At 54.2% G+C, this 15,114-nt stretch overlaps 1 protein-coding gene across 1 annotated transcript in view; it reads right to left on the minus strand.

Moving 5' to 3' along the window:
• The window catches only part of SLC7A3 (solute carrier family 7 member 3), a 42,581-nt gene that overhangs the window by 14,382 nt on the left and 13,085 nt on the right, over positions 1-15,114 (minus strand). Inside the window, exons 2-4 of the mRNA XM_078640202.1 lie at positions 2,459-2,853; positions 1,466-1,624; positions 37-211 (exon numbers count right to left, since the gene is read on the minus strand). Of these exons, the coding sequence (XP_078496328.1) occupies positions 37-211; positions 1,466-1,624; positions 2,459-2,837 (713 nt within the window). The 5' untranslated portion in view covers positions 2,838-2,853. The remainder of the gene's footprint in view (positions 1-36; positions 212-1,465; positions 1,625-2,458; positions 2,854-15,114) is intronic.

Here is a 15,114-nt window from a genome sequence, read left to right on the forward strand (position 1 = left end):
AAGCGTGGAGCGGGGGAGCCCATAAGCCCCTCCTACCTGGTACTGTTATAGGTGTACGAGTCGTTCCTGTATTCGTCCTCGCTCAGGCTCCAGTTCTTAGTGTCGCCCTTCACGAACCCGGCGATGATGATGAAGCCCAGAACCAGCAGGTTCACCGCCGTGAAGATCTTGTTCACAAGCGCAGACTCGCTCACGCCAAAGGACAAGAGGCCTGCAGGGACGAGGAGAGGTTACAGAAGTGAAATATTAACATCTTTTTGTGACATTTGTAATGAAGCTTGAAACATTGAGAGAACATATTTGAACAAGTTGTTGTTGAATGGTTGTACAGATTGATGCTGTGGTGGTGCTGAGTGATGTTGTGGTGGCGACGAGTGATGCTGTGGCGTTCAGTGATGCAGTGGTAGCGCATAGTGATATTGTGGTGCCCCTGAGTGATGCTGTGGTGGTGCTGAGTGATGCTGTGGTGGTGCTGAGTGATGCTGTGGTGGTGCGATAGATAGAAAGAGTGAGGGCGATAGATAGAGGGAGGGCGATAGATAGAGTGAGGGCAGGGCCGATCTGTGGACTGGGGCTGCCAAAGCCTTCTCTCCAAACACTCCAAAGCTGCACAAACTTTATAACACTTTAGTTTAAATTGCAAGAAAACAGCAATGGTTGGGTTTGTTAGGAGAAACTTCTCGGATATGGTTTCTACAAGAAAGTTCTTCAGTTACAACTGAGTACAATTCAGCCGTACTGAAGACTCCAAGCTAGTTTTAAAGATTCAACTAAAATGGCACGGACTAGAAACTCAAGCTCTCAAAAAATATGTGGGGAAATGACTAATTGTGGTAGTAAAGCTACACAGAACACAAAGAAACTGGCTGGTCTTTTTCCACAGTCATCGCATATGGCCATATACTACAAGCAGGGCCAATGGAATTATGAGGCAGGGGAGGGCCAAATTATGCATAAGGGTTGAGTAAATTATGCTGAAAGAAAAGACAAATTATGCAGCAAATATGATAGTATTACCTCATTATTTTGTCATTTTTACACTTGTTAACACTGTTTGGACATTGGTTGCACTGCATTAGTACCAGTTTAGCACCGAAATATATCAATAAACAAGAGAAAGGTAACCATTCACCCTTTGCATAGGGCCAGCCCCTGTGCTGCAACACGTGTAGCTGCGCTTTTTAGTAACTTTTGAATTGTTTGAGCTGGAAACAATTATTTTTTTTAATCTTCAGATTATGCAGCAGACGCAACAAATGTATAATTACGCAAGAAATGCCGCAGCCACTCAATCGCATATTTCTAGTGGCCCTAATAATAACCCCAAAAAGGGAGTGGTTGAAACTACAACATTTTTTATTAGGCTAAGACATCTACCTGCAAGATAATGGGTGCCTCAAAGTTAAGGCGCACTTTGCCAAGTTGCCATGCATCGAAGAGCTTTAATTAACCTATGGCGCCTCACCTGTCAGCAAGAGGACAATCAACAGTGCAAAGACATCCGGGTACTCGGCCAGGACATGCTCCACCTTGATGTTCACGCGCTCTCTGAAGAATATGGAGATCTGGTTCCCGATGAGGTTATCGAAGGTGGAGCTCCAGGCGCGGGCGACGCTGGCAGTACCTGTTCAAGTTACATAAGGCAAGAGGGTGAAGCCAAGTGGACGGAAGCCAAGAATCTCCAAGTAACTTTACAGAACATGTCGCAGTTACAGGTGAGCGAAACCGCACCTCCATGAAAATCTATGGAAAATACACGCCATGGAATGAAATGGGCAGTTGGCTCAAATTCTGGGACGACAAGTCTGCTAAAATACTTTCGTGATGGCCCCTCTAGTTTAGATGAGGATGTAGCGGCCGACCACATGGGCAGGTACAATAGTCGGTCTGACTTTGTAAGCCGTAGGGGTGGACTGGTGTATGGTAGGTGATGGTCTACGGTAACCATAATATAGAGACCGATTACGAGTTAGGTGGACAGGGTTACTCCACCCGCCAAATTACAATTCTATTATATCCTATGGAACTTGTAATATGGCGACTAAATATGAGTCACTTTTGTGACAATTCCTTCCACTTGTGACGGAGTATCCCATTCGCCAAGATCCAAACCAGGCCAGTAATCCCTTAACTCAAGGATGGTATAAAACCGATGGAGGTGTACGCGGTCACCAAGACCAGTGCGTGCAAGAATGCGGCAGAGAGGCATTCTGCCAATGTAAAATGGGCATTCCCCTTCTTGGAATGCTTTCCTGTGCCATCACGCAGGGCAGCACCACTGGGCTTGGCGTCGCGTGGCTGTGAGTCACACAGGTGTGTCGGGCCTATACAGACCTGCTCGTCACCAGCTCCAAGCAACACTCACTGGGATAAAACAATTAACCAGCGTCAAGGCTGGCTACAACAAGCCGCCCTTCCCCTCACCTGCACCCTCTGTGCCCGCAGGCGGCTCCCTTACCTAGAACATAGGACAGTATGAGGTTCCAGCCGGTGGTGAAGGCCCAGATCTCGCCTACGGTCACGTAGCTGTAGAGGTAGGCTGACCCGGTCTTGGGGACTCTTGCACCGAACTCAGCGTAGCAGAGTCCGGCCAGCACCGAGGAGAGGGCGGCGATCAGGAAACACAGCACGATGGAGGGCCCGGCCTTCTCCTTGGCTACTTCACCAGCCAGGACATAGACTCCGGCCCCCAGGGTGCTGCCCACACCCAGAGCGATGAGGTCCAGGGTGGACAGGCATCGGGCGAAGCGGGTCTCCTTGCTGCTCAGGTCCACCACGCGCCTGCGGATCAGCTTGTTCCCAAAGTTGGACAGGGATCCCACCAGCATCTTGGCCATGTTCTTGTGACTTCACCTGCAAGGGAGAGAAGAGGGCCCGTTAGCCAGGGTTACGATTCCAGACGGAACCCAAACAGAAGGTGTAGGGACCATGGCTACCATGGGTATACAATGCAAACAGAAGGTGCAAGCGCCATGGCCTCCGTGGAAACAGAACCTAAACAGAAAGTGGAAGCACCATGGATATAGAACCAAAACAGATGCTGGCACTGGATACAGAACCAAAGAAGGTGCAAGTGTCTGACACAGACCCCCAACTAGAAGGTGAGGATGTCGGACACTGACTCAAAAACAGACGATGTAGGTGTAAATGTAAATTGATACTTGTATAGCGCACTACTCACCCGCAAGGGTCTCAAGGTGCTTGTACGAATACCGCTGTGGAACCCATCCTGGCTTTCCCTGTGAGGCGTCCACTCCTGGGCACCCCCAGGCATCCTTAGCGTTGTGGGGGCCGTTGTGGAGATTAAGCAAGCTATTGCCCAGAGTTGCAGAGTGGGACTCCATGATTGGAATAGGCACCGAGGCGAGAATTATCAGGTCTGTGGAATTTTGAGCCCAAGACCCGCCGAGGCGGGGAATTGAACCCTGGTCCCGGGCCAGACCTCTGCATCAGGGTCTGCCGCTCTAACCATTGAGCCACACATACAACTGAAGGTTTAGGCATCGACAAAGGCCCAAACCAGTAGGTGTAGGTGTCTGACAGACCCAAAAGAGAAGGAAACAGAGTGCAACACGTGAGTTACTATGGGTGAGTTTTGTTGAAAAAGAACTCGAAGGATGTAGGTTTCGAAGCGAATATTTATTCAAGATGGAGAACAGCTTAACAACCATATACCATCCTCGTCGCCAATTGCTGTTGAAAAAGAACTCGAAGGATGTAGGTTTCGAAGAGAAGATTTATTCCAGATAGAAAACAGCTTAACAACCACTAGAGGAAGACCAGGCAGGCACGACCAATCTCCAGCTCACCAACCCCGCTTTTCTAGAATCCCCATAACATTCTCCATGACATATAATAATTCTACAAATGGCCTAATAGAGAACACCACGAGTTTCACATGTGGTAAATGATATTGTGATGTTGCATCTTGTATAGGTTAGGAGGGCGAGGCATTGTGAGTCTGGGGTTCAGGACCCACTAGGGTGAAATGGAATATGAGGGTGTCACCAAAGGTACTTCCATGTACCTGAATGCAAATATCTGAATTTCATGTGTAGTATTTAGTAGTGTCTGCATAATAAATGTTCTGTTCCAGCCTTTATAAAAGAAAAAACACTGCCTGGACAATAATTTATTGAGTGTAGCTGCGTCAGTGAACTGGGCTTGCCAGCTCACGACACCTCCCCTGAGTAGGCCTTGGATTGCTCTGAGAGTCAAGTGCTACAAGGGGGTTCTTGGTTTCCAATAAGAAGTCAATTGATGACTTAATACTTGCACAGGACTCACATCTTTTTCAAATAATAACCCAATTTTTTACACAGACAGGTGTAGACACCAGACACAGACGCAACACAGAAGGTGTGGCTGCCATGGACTCTATGGATATAGAACTAAAGCAGAAGTTGTAGGCGCAACGGAACCACAGGTGCGAGGAACAAGAGAACCTTAATGCATGCCGCCATTACAGACAGCATGGAGAGAGTTCACACAGGGCCAATTCATCGCAGCATTGATAAGGTATGGGGTGAAGAAAGTATGGGACATGGGCAGCGCGGGTACAGGAGGGTACGTGACGGGCAGTGCAAGCTTGGATAGACGGGAGGGTACGTGACGGGCAGTGCAAGCTTGGATAGACGGGAGGGTACGTGACGGGCAGTGCAAGCTTGGATAGACGGGAGGGTACGTGACGGGCAGTGCAAGCTTGGATAGACAGGAGGGTACGTGATGGGCAGCGCAAGCTTGGATAGACAGGAGGGTACGTGATGGGCAATGCAAGCTTGGATAAACAGGAGGGTACGTGACGGGCAGTGCAAGCTTGGATAGACGGGAGGGTACGTGACGGGCAGTGCAAGCTTGGATAGACAGGAGGGTACGTGATGGGCAGCGCAAGCTTGGATAGACAGGAGGGTACACGATGGGCAGTGCAAGCTTGCATAGACAGCAGGGTACGTGATGGGCAGTGCAAGCTTGGATAGACGGGAGGGTACACGATGGGCAGTGCAAGCTTGGATAGACGGGAGGGTACGTGACGGGCAGTGCAAGCTTGGATAGACAGGAGGGTACACGATGGGCAGTGCAAGCTTGGATAGACAGGAGGGTACACGATGGGCAGTGCAAGCTTGGATAGACAGGAGGGTACACGATGGGCAGTGCAAGCTTGGACTGACAGGAGGGTACACGATGGGCAGTGCAAGCTTGCATAGACAGCAGGGTACGTGACGGGCAGTGCAAGCTTGGATAGACAGGAGGGTACGTGACGGGCAGTGCACGCTTGGATAGACAGGAGGGTACGTGACGGGCAGTGCATGCTTGGATAGACAGGAGGGTACGTGACGGGCAGTGCAAGCTTGGATAGACAGGAGGGTACGTGACGGGCAGTGCAAGCTTGGATAGACAGGAGGGTACGTGATGGGCAGTGCAAGCTTGGATAGACAGGAGGGTACGTGATGGGCAGTGCAAGCTTGGATAGACAGGAGGGTACGTGATGGGCAGTGCAAGCTTGGATAGACAGGAGGGTACGTGACGGGCAGTGCAAGCTTGGATAGACAGGAGGGTACGTGACGGGCAGCGCAAGCTTGGATAGACAGGAGGGTACGTGATGGGCAGTGCAAGCTTGGATAGACAGGAGGGTACGTGATGGGCAGTGCAAGCTTGGATAGACAGGAGGGTACGTGATGGGCAGTGCAAGCTTGGATAGACAGCAGGGTACGTGATGGGCTGTGCAAGCTTGGATAGACAGGAGGGTACGTGATGGGCAGTGCAAGCTTGGATAGACAGGAGGGTATGTGATGGGCAGTGCAAGCTTGGATAGACGGGAGGGTACATGATGGGCTGTGCAAGCTTAGATAGACAGGAGGGTACGTGATGGGCAGTGCAAGCTTGGATAGACGGGAGGGTACGTGATGGGCAGCGCAAGCTTGGAAGGACAGACTGTACATGACGGGCAGTGCAAGCGTGGATAGACAGGAGGGTACGTGATGGGCAGTGCAAGCTTGGATAGACAGGAGGGTACGTGATGGGCAGCGCAAGCTTGGAAGGACAGACTGTACATGACGGGCAGTGCAAGCGTGGATAGACAGGAGGGTACGTGATGGGCAGTGCAAGCTTGGATAGACAGGAGGGTACGTGATGGGCAGTGCAAGCTTGGATAGACGGGAGGGTACATGATGGGCTGTGCAAGCTTGGATAGACAGGAGGGTACATGATGGGCTGTGCAAGCTTAGATAGACAGGAGGGTACGTGATGGGCAGTGCAAGCTTGGATAGACGGGAGGGTACATGATGGGCTGTGCAAGCTTAGATAGACAGGAGGGTACATGATGGGCTGTGCAAGCTTAGATAGACAGGAGGGTACGTGATGGGCAGTGCAAGCTTGGATAGACAGGAGGGTACGTGATGGGCAGTGCAAGCTTGGATAGACAGGAGGGTACGTGATGGGCAGTGCAAGCTTGGATAGACAGGAGGGTACGTGATGGGCAGTGCAAGCTTGGACTGACAGGAGGGTACGTGATGGGCAGTGCAAGCTTGGACTGACAGGAGGGTACATGATGGGCAGTGCAAGCTTGGACTGACAGGAGGGTACGTGATGGGCAGTGCAAGCTTGGATAGACGGGAGGGTACGTGACGGGCAGTGCAAGCTTGGATAGACAGGAGGGCACGTGACGGGCAGTGCAAGCTTGGATAGACCGGAGGGTACGTGATGGGCAGTGCAAGCTTGGATAGACGGGAGGGTACATGATGGGCTGTGCAAGCTTGGATAGACGGGAGGGTACATGATGGGCTGTGCAAGCTTGGATAGACAGGAGGGTACATGATGGGCTGTGCAAGCTTAGATAGACAGGAGGGTACGTGATGGGCAGTGCAAGCTTGGATAGACGGGAGGGTACATGATGGGCTGTGCAAGCTTAGATAGACAGGAGGGTACATGATGGGATGTGCAAGCTTAGATAGACAGGAGGGTACGTGATGGGCAGTGCAAGCTTGGATAGACAGGAGGGTACGTGATGGGCAGTGCAAGCTTGGATAGACAGGAGGGTACGTGATGGGCAGTGCAAGCTTGGATAGACAGGAGGGTACGTGATGGGAAGTGCAAGCTTGGACTGACAGGAGGGTACGTGATGGGCAGTGCAAGCTTGGACTGACAGGAGGGTACGTGATGGGCAGTGCAAGCTTGGACTGACAGGAGGGTACGTGATGGGCAGTGCAAGCTTGGATAGACAGGAGGGTACGTGATGGGCAGTGCAAGCTTGGATAGACAGGAAGGTGCGTGACGGGCAGTGCAAGCTTGGATAGACAGGAGGGTATGTGACGGGCAATGCAAGCTTGGATAGACAGGAGGGTACGTGATGGGCAGCGCAAGCTTGGATAGACGGGAGGGTACGTGATGGGCAGTGCAAGCTTGGATAGACGGAAGGGTACGTGATGGGCAGTGCACGCTTGGATAGACAGGAGGGTACGTGACGGGCAGTGCAAGCTTGGATAGACAGGAGGGTACGTGATGGGCAATGCAAGCTTGGATAGACAGGAGGGTACGTGACGGGCAGTGCAAGCTTGGATAGACAGGAGGGTAAGTGACGGGCAGTGCAAGCTTGGACTGACAGGAGGGTACGTGATGGGCAGTGCAAGCTTGGACTGACAGGAGGGTACGTGATGGGCAGTGCAAGCTTGGATAGACAGGAGGGTACGTGATGGGCAGTGCAAGCTTGGATAGACAGGAAGGTGCGTGACGGGCAGTGCAAGCTTGGATAGACAGGAGGGTATGTGACGGGCAATGCAAGCTTGGATAGACAGGAGGGTACGTGATGGGCAGCGCAAGCTTGGATAGACGGGAGGGTACGTGATGGGCAGTGCAAGCTTGGATAGACGGAAGGGTACGTGATGGGCAGTGCACGCTTGGATAGACAGGAGGGTACGTGACGGGCAGTGCAAGCTTGGATAGACAGGAGGGTACGTGATGGGCAATGCAAGCTTGGATAGACAGGAGGGTACGTGACGGGCAGTGCAAGCTTGGATAGACAGGAGGGTAAGTGACGGGCAGTGCAAGCTTGGACTGACAGGAGGGTACGTGATGGGCAGTGCAAGCTTGGACTGACAGGAGGGTACGTGATGGGCAGTGCAAGCTTGGATAGACAGGAGGGTACGTGATGGGCAGTGCAAGCTTGGATAAACAGGAGGGTACGTGACGGGCAGTGCAAGCTTGGATAGACGGGAGGGTACGTGATGGGCAGTGCAAGCTTGGATAGACGGGGGGGGGTACGTGATGGGCAGTGCACGCTTGGATAGACAGGAGGGTACGTGACGGGCAGTGCAAGCTTGGATAGACAGGAGGGTACGTGATGGGCAATGCAAGCTTGGATAAACAGGAGGGTACGTGACGGGCAGTGCAAGCTTGGATAGACAGGAGGGTAAGTGACGGGCAGTGCAAGCTTGGATAGACAGGAGGGTATGTGACGGGCAATGCAAGCTTGGATAGACGGGAGGGTACGTGATGGGCAGCGCAAGCTTGGATAGACGGGAGGGTAAGTGACGGGCAGTGCAAGCTTGGATAGACAGGAGGGTACGTGATGGGCAATGCAAGCTTGGATAGACAGGAGGGTACGTGATGGGCAGTGCAAGCTTGGATAGACAGGAGGGTACGTGATGGGCAGTGCAAGCTTGAATAGACAGGAGGGTACGTGATGGGCAGTGCAAGCTTGGATAGACAGGAGGGTACGTGACGGGCAGTGCAAGCTTGGATAGACAGGAGGGTACGTGATGGGCAGTGCAAGCGTGGATAAACAGACTGTACATGACGGGCAGTGCAAGCGTGGATAGACAGGAGGGTACGTGATGGGCAGTGCAAGCGTGGATAGACAGGAGGGTACGAGATGGGCAGTGCAAGCTTGGAAGGACAGACAGTACATGACGGGCAGTGCAAGCTTGGATAGACAGGAGGGTACGTGATGGGCAGTGCAAGCTTGGATAGACAGGAGGGTACGTGATGGGCAGTGCAAGCTTGGAAGGACAGACTGTACATGACGGGCAGTGCAAGCTTGGATAGACAGGAGGGTACGTGATGGGCAGTGCAAGCTTGGATAGACAGGAGGGTATGTGATGGGCAGTGCAAGCTTGGATAGACGGGAGGGTACGTGATGGGCATTGCAAGCTTGGAAGGACAGACTATATGACGGGCAGTGCAAGCTTGTATAGACAGGAGGGTACGTGATGGGCAGTGCAAGCTTGGAAGGACAGACTGTACATGACGGGCAGTGCAAGCGTGGATAGACAGGAGGGTACGTGATGGGCAGTGCAAGCTTGGATAGACAGGAGGGTACGTGATGGGCAGCGCAAGCTTGGAAGGACAGACTGTACATGACGGGCAGTGCAAGCGTGGATAGACAGGAGGGTACGTGATGGGCAGCGCAAGCTTGGAAGGACAGACTGTACATGACGGGCAGTGCAAGCGTGGATACACAGGAGGGTACGTGATGGGCAGTGCAAGCTTGGATAGACAGGAGGGTACGTGATGGGCAGCGCAAGCTTGGAAGGACAGACTGTACATGACGGGCAGTGCAAGCGTGGATAGACAGGAGGGTATGTGATGGGCAGTGCAAGCTTGGATAGACAGGAGGGTACGTGATGGGCAGCACAAGCTTGGAAGGACAGACTGTACATGACGGGCAGTGCAAGCGTGGATAGACAGGAGGGTACGTGATGGGCAGTGCAAGCTTGGATAGACAGGAGGGTACGTGATGGGCAGCGCAAGCTTGGAAGGACAGACTGTACATGACGGGCAGTGCAAGCGTGGATAGACAGGAGGGTACGTGATGGGCAGTGCAAGCTTGGATAGACAGGAGGGTACGTGATGGGCAGCGCAAGCTTGGAAGGACAGACTGTACATGACGGGCAGTGCAAGCGTGGATAGACAGGAGGGTACGTGATGGGCAGTGCAAGCTTGGATAGACGGGAGGGTACGTGATGGGCAGTGCAAGCTTGGAAGGACAGACTGTACATGACGGGCAGTGCAAGCGTGGATAGACAGGAGGGTAGGTGATGGGCAGTGCAAGCTTGGATAGACGGGAGGGTCCGTGATGGGCAGTGCACGCTTGGATAGACAGGAGGGTACGTGACGGGCAGTGCAAGCTTGGATAGACGGGAGGGTACGTGGCGGGCAGTGCAAGCTTGGATAGACAGGAGGGTACGTGACGGGCAGTGCAAGCTTGGATAGACAGGAGGGTACGTGACGGGCAGTGCAAGCTTGGATAGACAGGAGGGTACGTGACGGGCAGTGCAAGCTTGGATAGACGGGAGGGTACGTGACGGGCAGTGCAAGCTTGGATAGACAGGAGGGTACGTGATGGGCAGTGCAAGCGTGGATAGACAGACTGTACATGACGGGCAGTGCAAGCGTGGATAGACAGGAGGGTACGTGATGGGCAGTGCAAGCGTGGATAGACAGGAGGGTACGTGATGGGCAGTGCAAGCTTGGAAGGACAGACTGTACATGACGGGCAGTGCAAGCGTGGATAGACAGGAGGGTACGTGATGGGCAGTGCAAGCTTGGATAGACAGGAGGGTACGTGATGGGCAGCGCAAGCTTGGAAGGACAGACTGTACATGACGGGCAGTGCAAGCGTGGATACACAGGAGGGTACGTGATGGGCAGTGCAAGCTTGGATAGACAGGAGGGTACGTGATGGGCAGCGCAAGCTTGGAAGGACAGACCGTACATGACGGGCAGTGCAAGCGTGGATAGACAGGAGGGTACGTGATGGGCAGTGCAAGCTTGGATAGACAGGAGGGTACGTGATGGGCAGCACAAGCTTGGAAGGACAGACTGTACATGACGGGCAGTGCAAGCGTGGATAGACAGGAGGGCACGTGATGGGCAGTGCAAGCTTGGATAGACAGGAGGGTACGTGATGGGCAGCGCAAGCTTGGAAGGACAGACTGTACATGACGGGCAGTGCAAGCGTGGATAGACAGGAGGGTACGTGATGGGCAGTGCAAGCTTGGATAGACAGGAGGGTACGTGATGGGCAGCGCAAGCTTGGAAGGACAGACTGTACATGACGGGCAGTGCAAGCGTGGATAGACAGGAGGGTACGTGATGGGCAGTGCAAGCTTGGATAGACGGAGGGTACGTGATGGGCAGTGCAAGCTTGGAAGGACAGACTGTACATGACGGGCAGTGCAAGCGTGGATAGACAGGAGGGTACGTGATGGGCAGTGCAAGCTTGGATAGACGGGAGGGTACGTGATGGGCAGTGCACGCTTGGATAGACAGGAGGGTACGTGACGGGCAGTGCAAGCTTGGATAGACGGAAGGGTACGTGACGGGCAGTGCAAGCTTGGATAGACAGGAGGGTACGTGACGGGCAGTGCAAGCTTGGATAGACAGGAGGGTACGTGACGGGCAGTGCAAGCTTGGATAGACAGGAGGGTACGTGACGGGCAGTGCAAGCTTGGATAGACAGGAGGGTACGTGACGGGCAGTGCAAGCTTGGATAGACGGGAGGGTACGTGACGGGCAGTGCAAGCTTGGATAGACAGGAGGGTACGTGACGGGCAGTGCAAGCTTGGATAGACAGGAGGGTACGTGATGGGCAGTGCAAGCGTGGATAGACAGACTGTACATGACGGGCAGTGCAAGCGTGGATAGACAGGAGGGTACGTGATGGGCAGTGCAAGCGTGGATAGACAGGAGGGTACGTGATGGGCAGTGCAAGCTTGGAAGGACAGACTGTACATGACGGGCAGTGCAAGCTTGGATAGACAGGAGGGTACGTGATGGGCAGTGCAAGCTTGGATAGACAGGAGGGTACGTGATGGGCAGTGCAAGCTTGGAAGGACAGACTGTACATGACGGGCAGTGCAAGCTTGGATAGACAGGAGGGTACGTGATGGGCAGTGCAAGCTTGGATAGACAGGAGGGTACGTGATGGGCAGTGCAAGCTTGGAAGGACAGACTGTACATGACGGGCAGTGCAAGCTTGGATAGACAGGAGGGTACGTGATGGGCAGTGCAAGCTTGGAAGGACAGACTGTACATGACGGGCAGTGCAAGCGTGGATAGACAGGAGGGTACGTGATGGGCAGTGCAAGCTTGGAAGGACAGACTGTACATGACGGGCAGTGCAAGCGTGGATAGACAGGAGGGTACGTGATGGGCAGTGCAAGCTTGGATAGACAGGAGGGTACGTGATGGGCAGCGCAAGCTTGGAAGGACAGACTGTACATGACGGGCAGTGCAAGTGTGGATAGACAGGAGGGTACGTGATGGGCAGCGCAAGCTTGGAAGGACAGACTGTACATGACGGGCAGTGCAAGCGTGGATAGACAGGAGGGTACGTGATGGGCAGTGCAAGCTTGGATAGACAGGAGGGTACGTGATGGGCAGCGCAAGCTTGGAAGGACAGACTGTACATGACGGGCAGTGCAAGCGTGGATAGACAGGAGGGTACGTGATGGGCAGCGCAAGCTTGGAAGGACAGACTGTACATGACGGGCAGTGCAAGCGTGGATACACAGGAGGGTACGTGATGGGCAGTGCAAGCTTGGATAGACAGGAGGGTACGTGATGGGCAGCGCAAGCTTGGAAGGACAGACTGTACATGACGGGCAGTGCAAGCGTGGATAGACAGGAGGGTACGTGATGGGCAGTGCAAGCTTGGATAGACAGGAGGGTACGTGATGGGCAGCACAAGCTTGGAAGGACAGACTGTACATGACGGGCAGTGCAAGCGTGGATAGACAGGAGGGTACGTGATGGGCAGTGCAAGCTTGGATAGACAGGAGGGTACGTGATGGGCAGCACAAGCTTGGAAGGACAGACTGTACATGACGGGCAGTGCAAGCGTGGATAGACAGGAGGGTACGTGATGGGCAGTGCAAGCTTGGATAGACAGGAGGGTACGTGATGGGCAGCGCAAGCTTGGAAGGACAGACTGTACATGACGGGCAGTGCAAGCGTGGATAGACAGGAGGGTACGTGATGGGCAGTGCAAGCTTGGATAGACGGGAGGGTACGTGATGGGCAGTGCAAGCTTGGAAGGACAGACTGTACATGACGGGCAGTGCAAGCGTGGATAGACAGGAGGGTACGTGATGGGCAGTGCAAGCTTGGATAGACGGGAGGGTACGTGATGGGCAGTGCCAGCTTGGATAGACGAGGAGGGTACATGCCGGGCAGTGCCAGCTTGGATAGACAGGAGGGTACATGATGGGCAGTGCCAGCTTGGATAGACAGGAGGGTACGTGCCGGGCAGTGCCAGCTTGGATAGACGAGGAGGGTACATGCCGGGCAGTGCCAGCTTGGATAGACAGGAGGGTACATGATGGGCAGTGCCAGCTTGGATAGACAGGAGGGTACGTGCCGGGCAGTGCCAGCTTGGATAGACAGGAGGGTACATGATGGGCAGTGCAAGCTTGGATAGACAGGAGGGTACATGATGGGCAGTGCCAGCTTGGATAGACAGGAGGGTACGTGATGGGCAGTGCAAGCTTGGATAGACAGGAGGGTACATGATGGGCAGTGCCAGCTTGGATAGACGAGGAGGGTACGTGATGGGCAGTGCAAGCTTGGATAGACAGGAGGGTACATGATGGGCAGTGCCAGCTTGGATAGACAGGAGGGTACATGATGGGCAGTGCCAGCTTGGATAGACAGGAGGGTACATGATGGGCAGTGCAAGCTTGGATAGACAGGAGGGTACGTGATGGGCAGTGCCAGCTTGGATAGACGAGGAGGGTACATGATGGGCAGTGCCAGCTTGGATAGACAGGAGGGTACATGATGGGCAGTGCCAGCTTGGATAGACAGGAGGGTACGTGCCGGGCAGTGCCAGCTTGGATAGACAGGAGGGTACATGATGGGCAGTGCAAGCTTGGATAGACAGGAGGGTACATGATGGGCAGTGCCAGCTTGGATAGACGAGGAGGGTACGTGATGGGCAGTGCAAGCTTGGATAGACAGGAGGGTACATGATGGGCAGTGCCAGCTTGGATAGACGAGGAGGGTACGTGATGGGCAGTGCAAGCTTGGATAGACAGGAGGGTACATGATGGGCAGTGCCAGCTTGGATAGACGAGGAGGGTACGTGATGGTCAGTGCAAGCTTGGATAGACAGGAGGGTACATGATGGGCAGTGCCAGCTTGGATAGACAGGAGGGTACATGATGGGCAGTGCCAGCTTGGATAGACGAGGAGGGTACGTGATGGGCAGTGCAAGCTTGGATAGACAGGAGGGTACATGATGGGCAGTGCCAGCTTGGATAGACGAGGAGGGTACGTGATGGGCAGTGCAAGCTTGGATAGACAGGAGGGTACATGATGGGCAGTGCCAGCTTGGATAGACAGGAGGGTACATGATGGGCAGTGCCAGCTTGGATAGACAGGAGGGTACATGATGGGCAGTGCAAGCTTGGATAGACAGGAGGGTACGTGATGGGCAGTGCCAGCTTGGATAGACGAGGAGGATACATGATGGGCAGTGCCAGCTTGGATAGACAGGAGGGTACGTGATGGGCAGTGCCAGCTTGGATAGACAGGAGGGTACATGATGGGCAGTGCCAGCTTGGATAGACAGGAGGGTACGTGATGGGCAGTGCCAGCTTGGATAGACGAGGAGGGTACGTGATGGGCAGTGCCAGCTTGGATAGACAGGAGGGTACATGATGGGCAGTGCCAGCTTGGATAGACAGGAGGGTACATGATGGGCAGTGCCAGCTTGGATAGACGAGGAGGGTACATGATGGGCAGTGCCAGCTTGGATAGACAGGAGGGTACGTGACGGGTCAGGCCTCTGGGCGCTACTCTCGACCGCTCACAGTAAAGGAGGCCCTCTCCCCCGGCCCCCCTCACCCCCCGATCGATGCCAGGCTCGGGTACCGATGGGCTGCCGTCCCCGCAGCCGCCTGTGGGGACCCTGCGGGGCTTGCACAGGCCCGCCGCCCACTCAGGGATGGACAACCCAGAGGGCATGCTTAATGCTCTTCAGTGACCGCCCCCTGCCAGCGCTGTGCCAGTCCAACCTCCTGCCAGCCCTGTGCCGGTTCACTCTGTGCCAGCCTTGTGCCAATGCACCCCTCTGCCAGTCTTGTGCCCATCGACCTCTCTGCAAGCCCTGTGCCAGTC

This window comes from Lissotriton helveticus, chromosome 4_2 (assembly GCF_964261635.1).
Source record: "Lissotriton helveticus chromosome 4_2, aLisHel1.1, whole genome shotgun sequence".
NCBI lineage: Eukaryota > Metazoa > Chordata > Amphibia > Caudata > Salamandridae > Lissotriton > Lissotriton helveticus.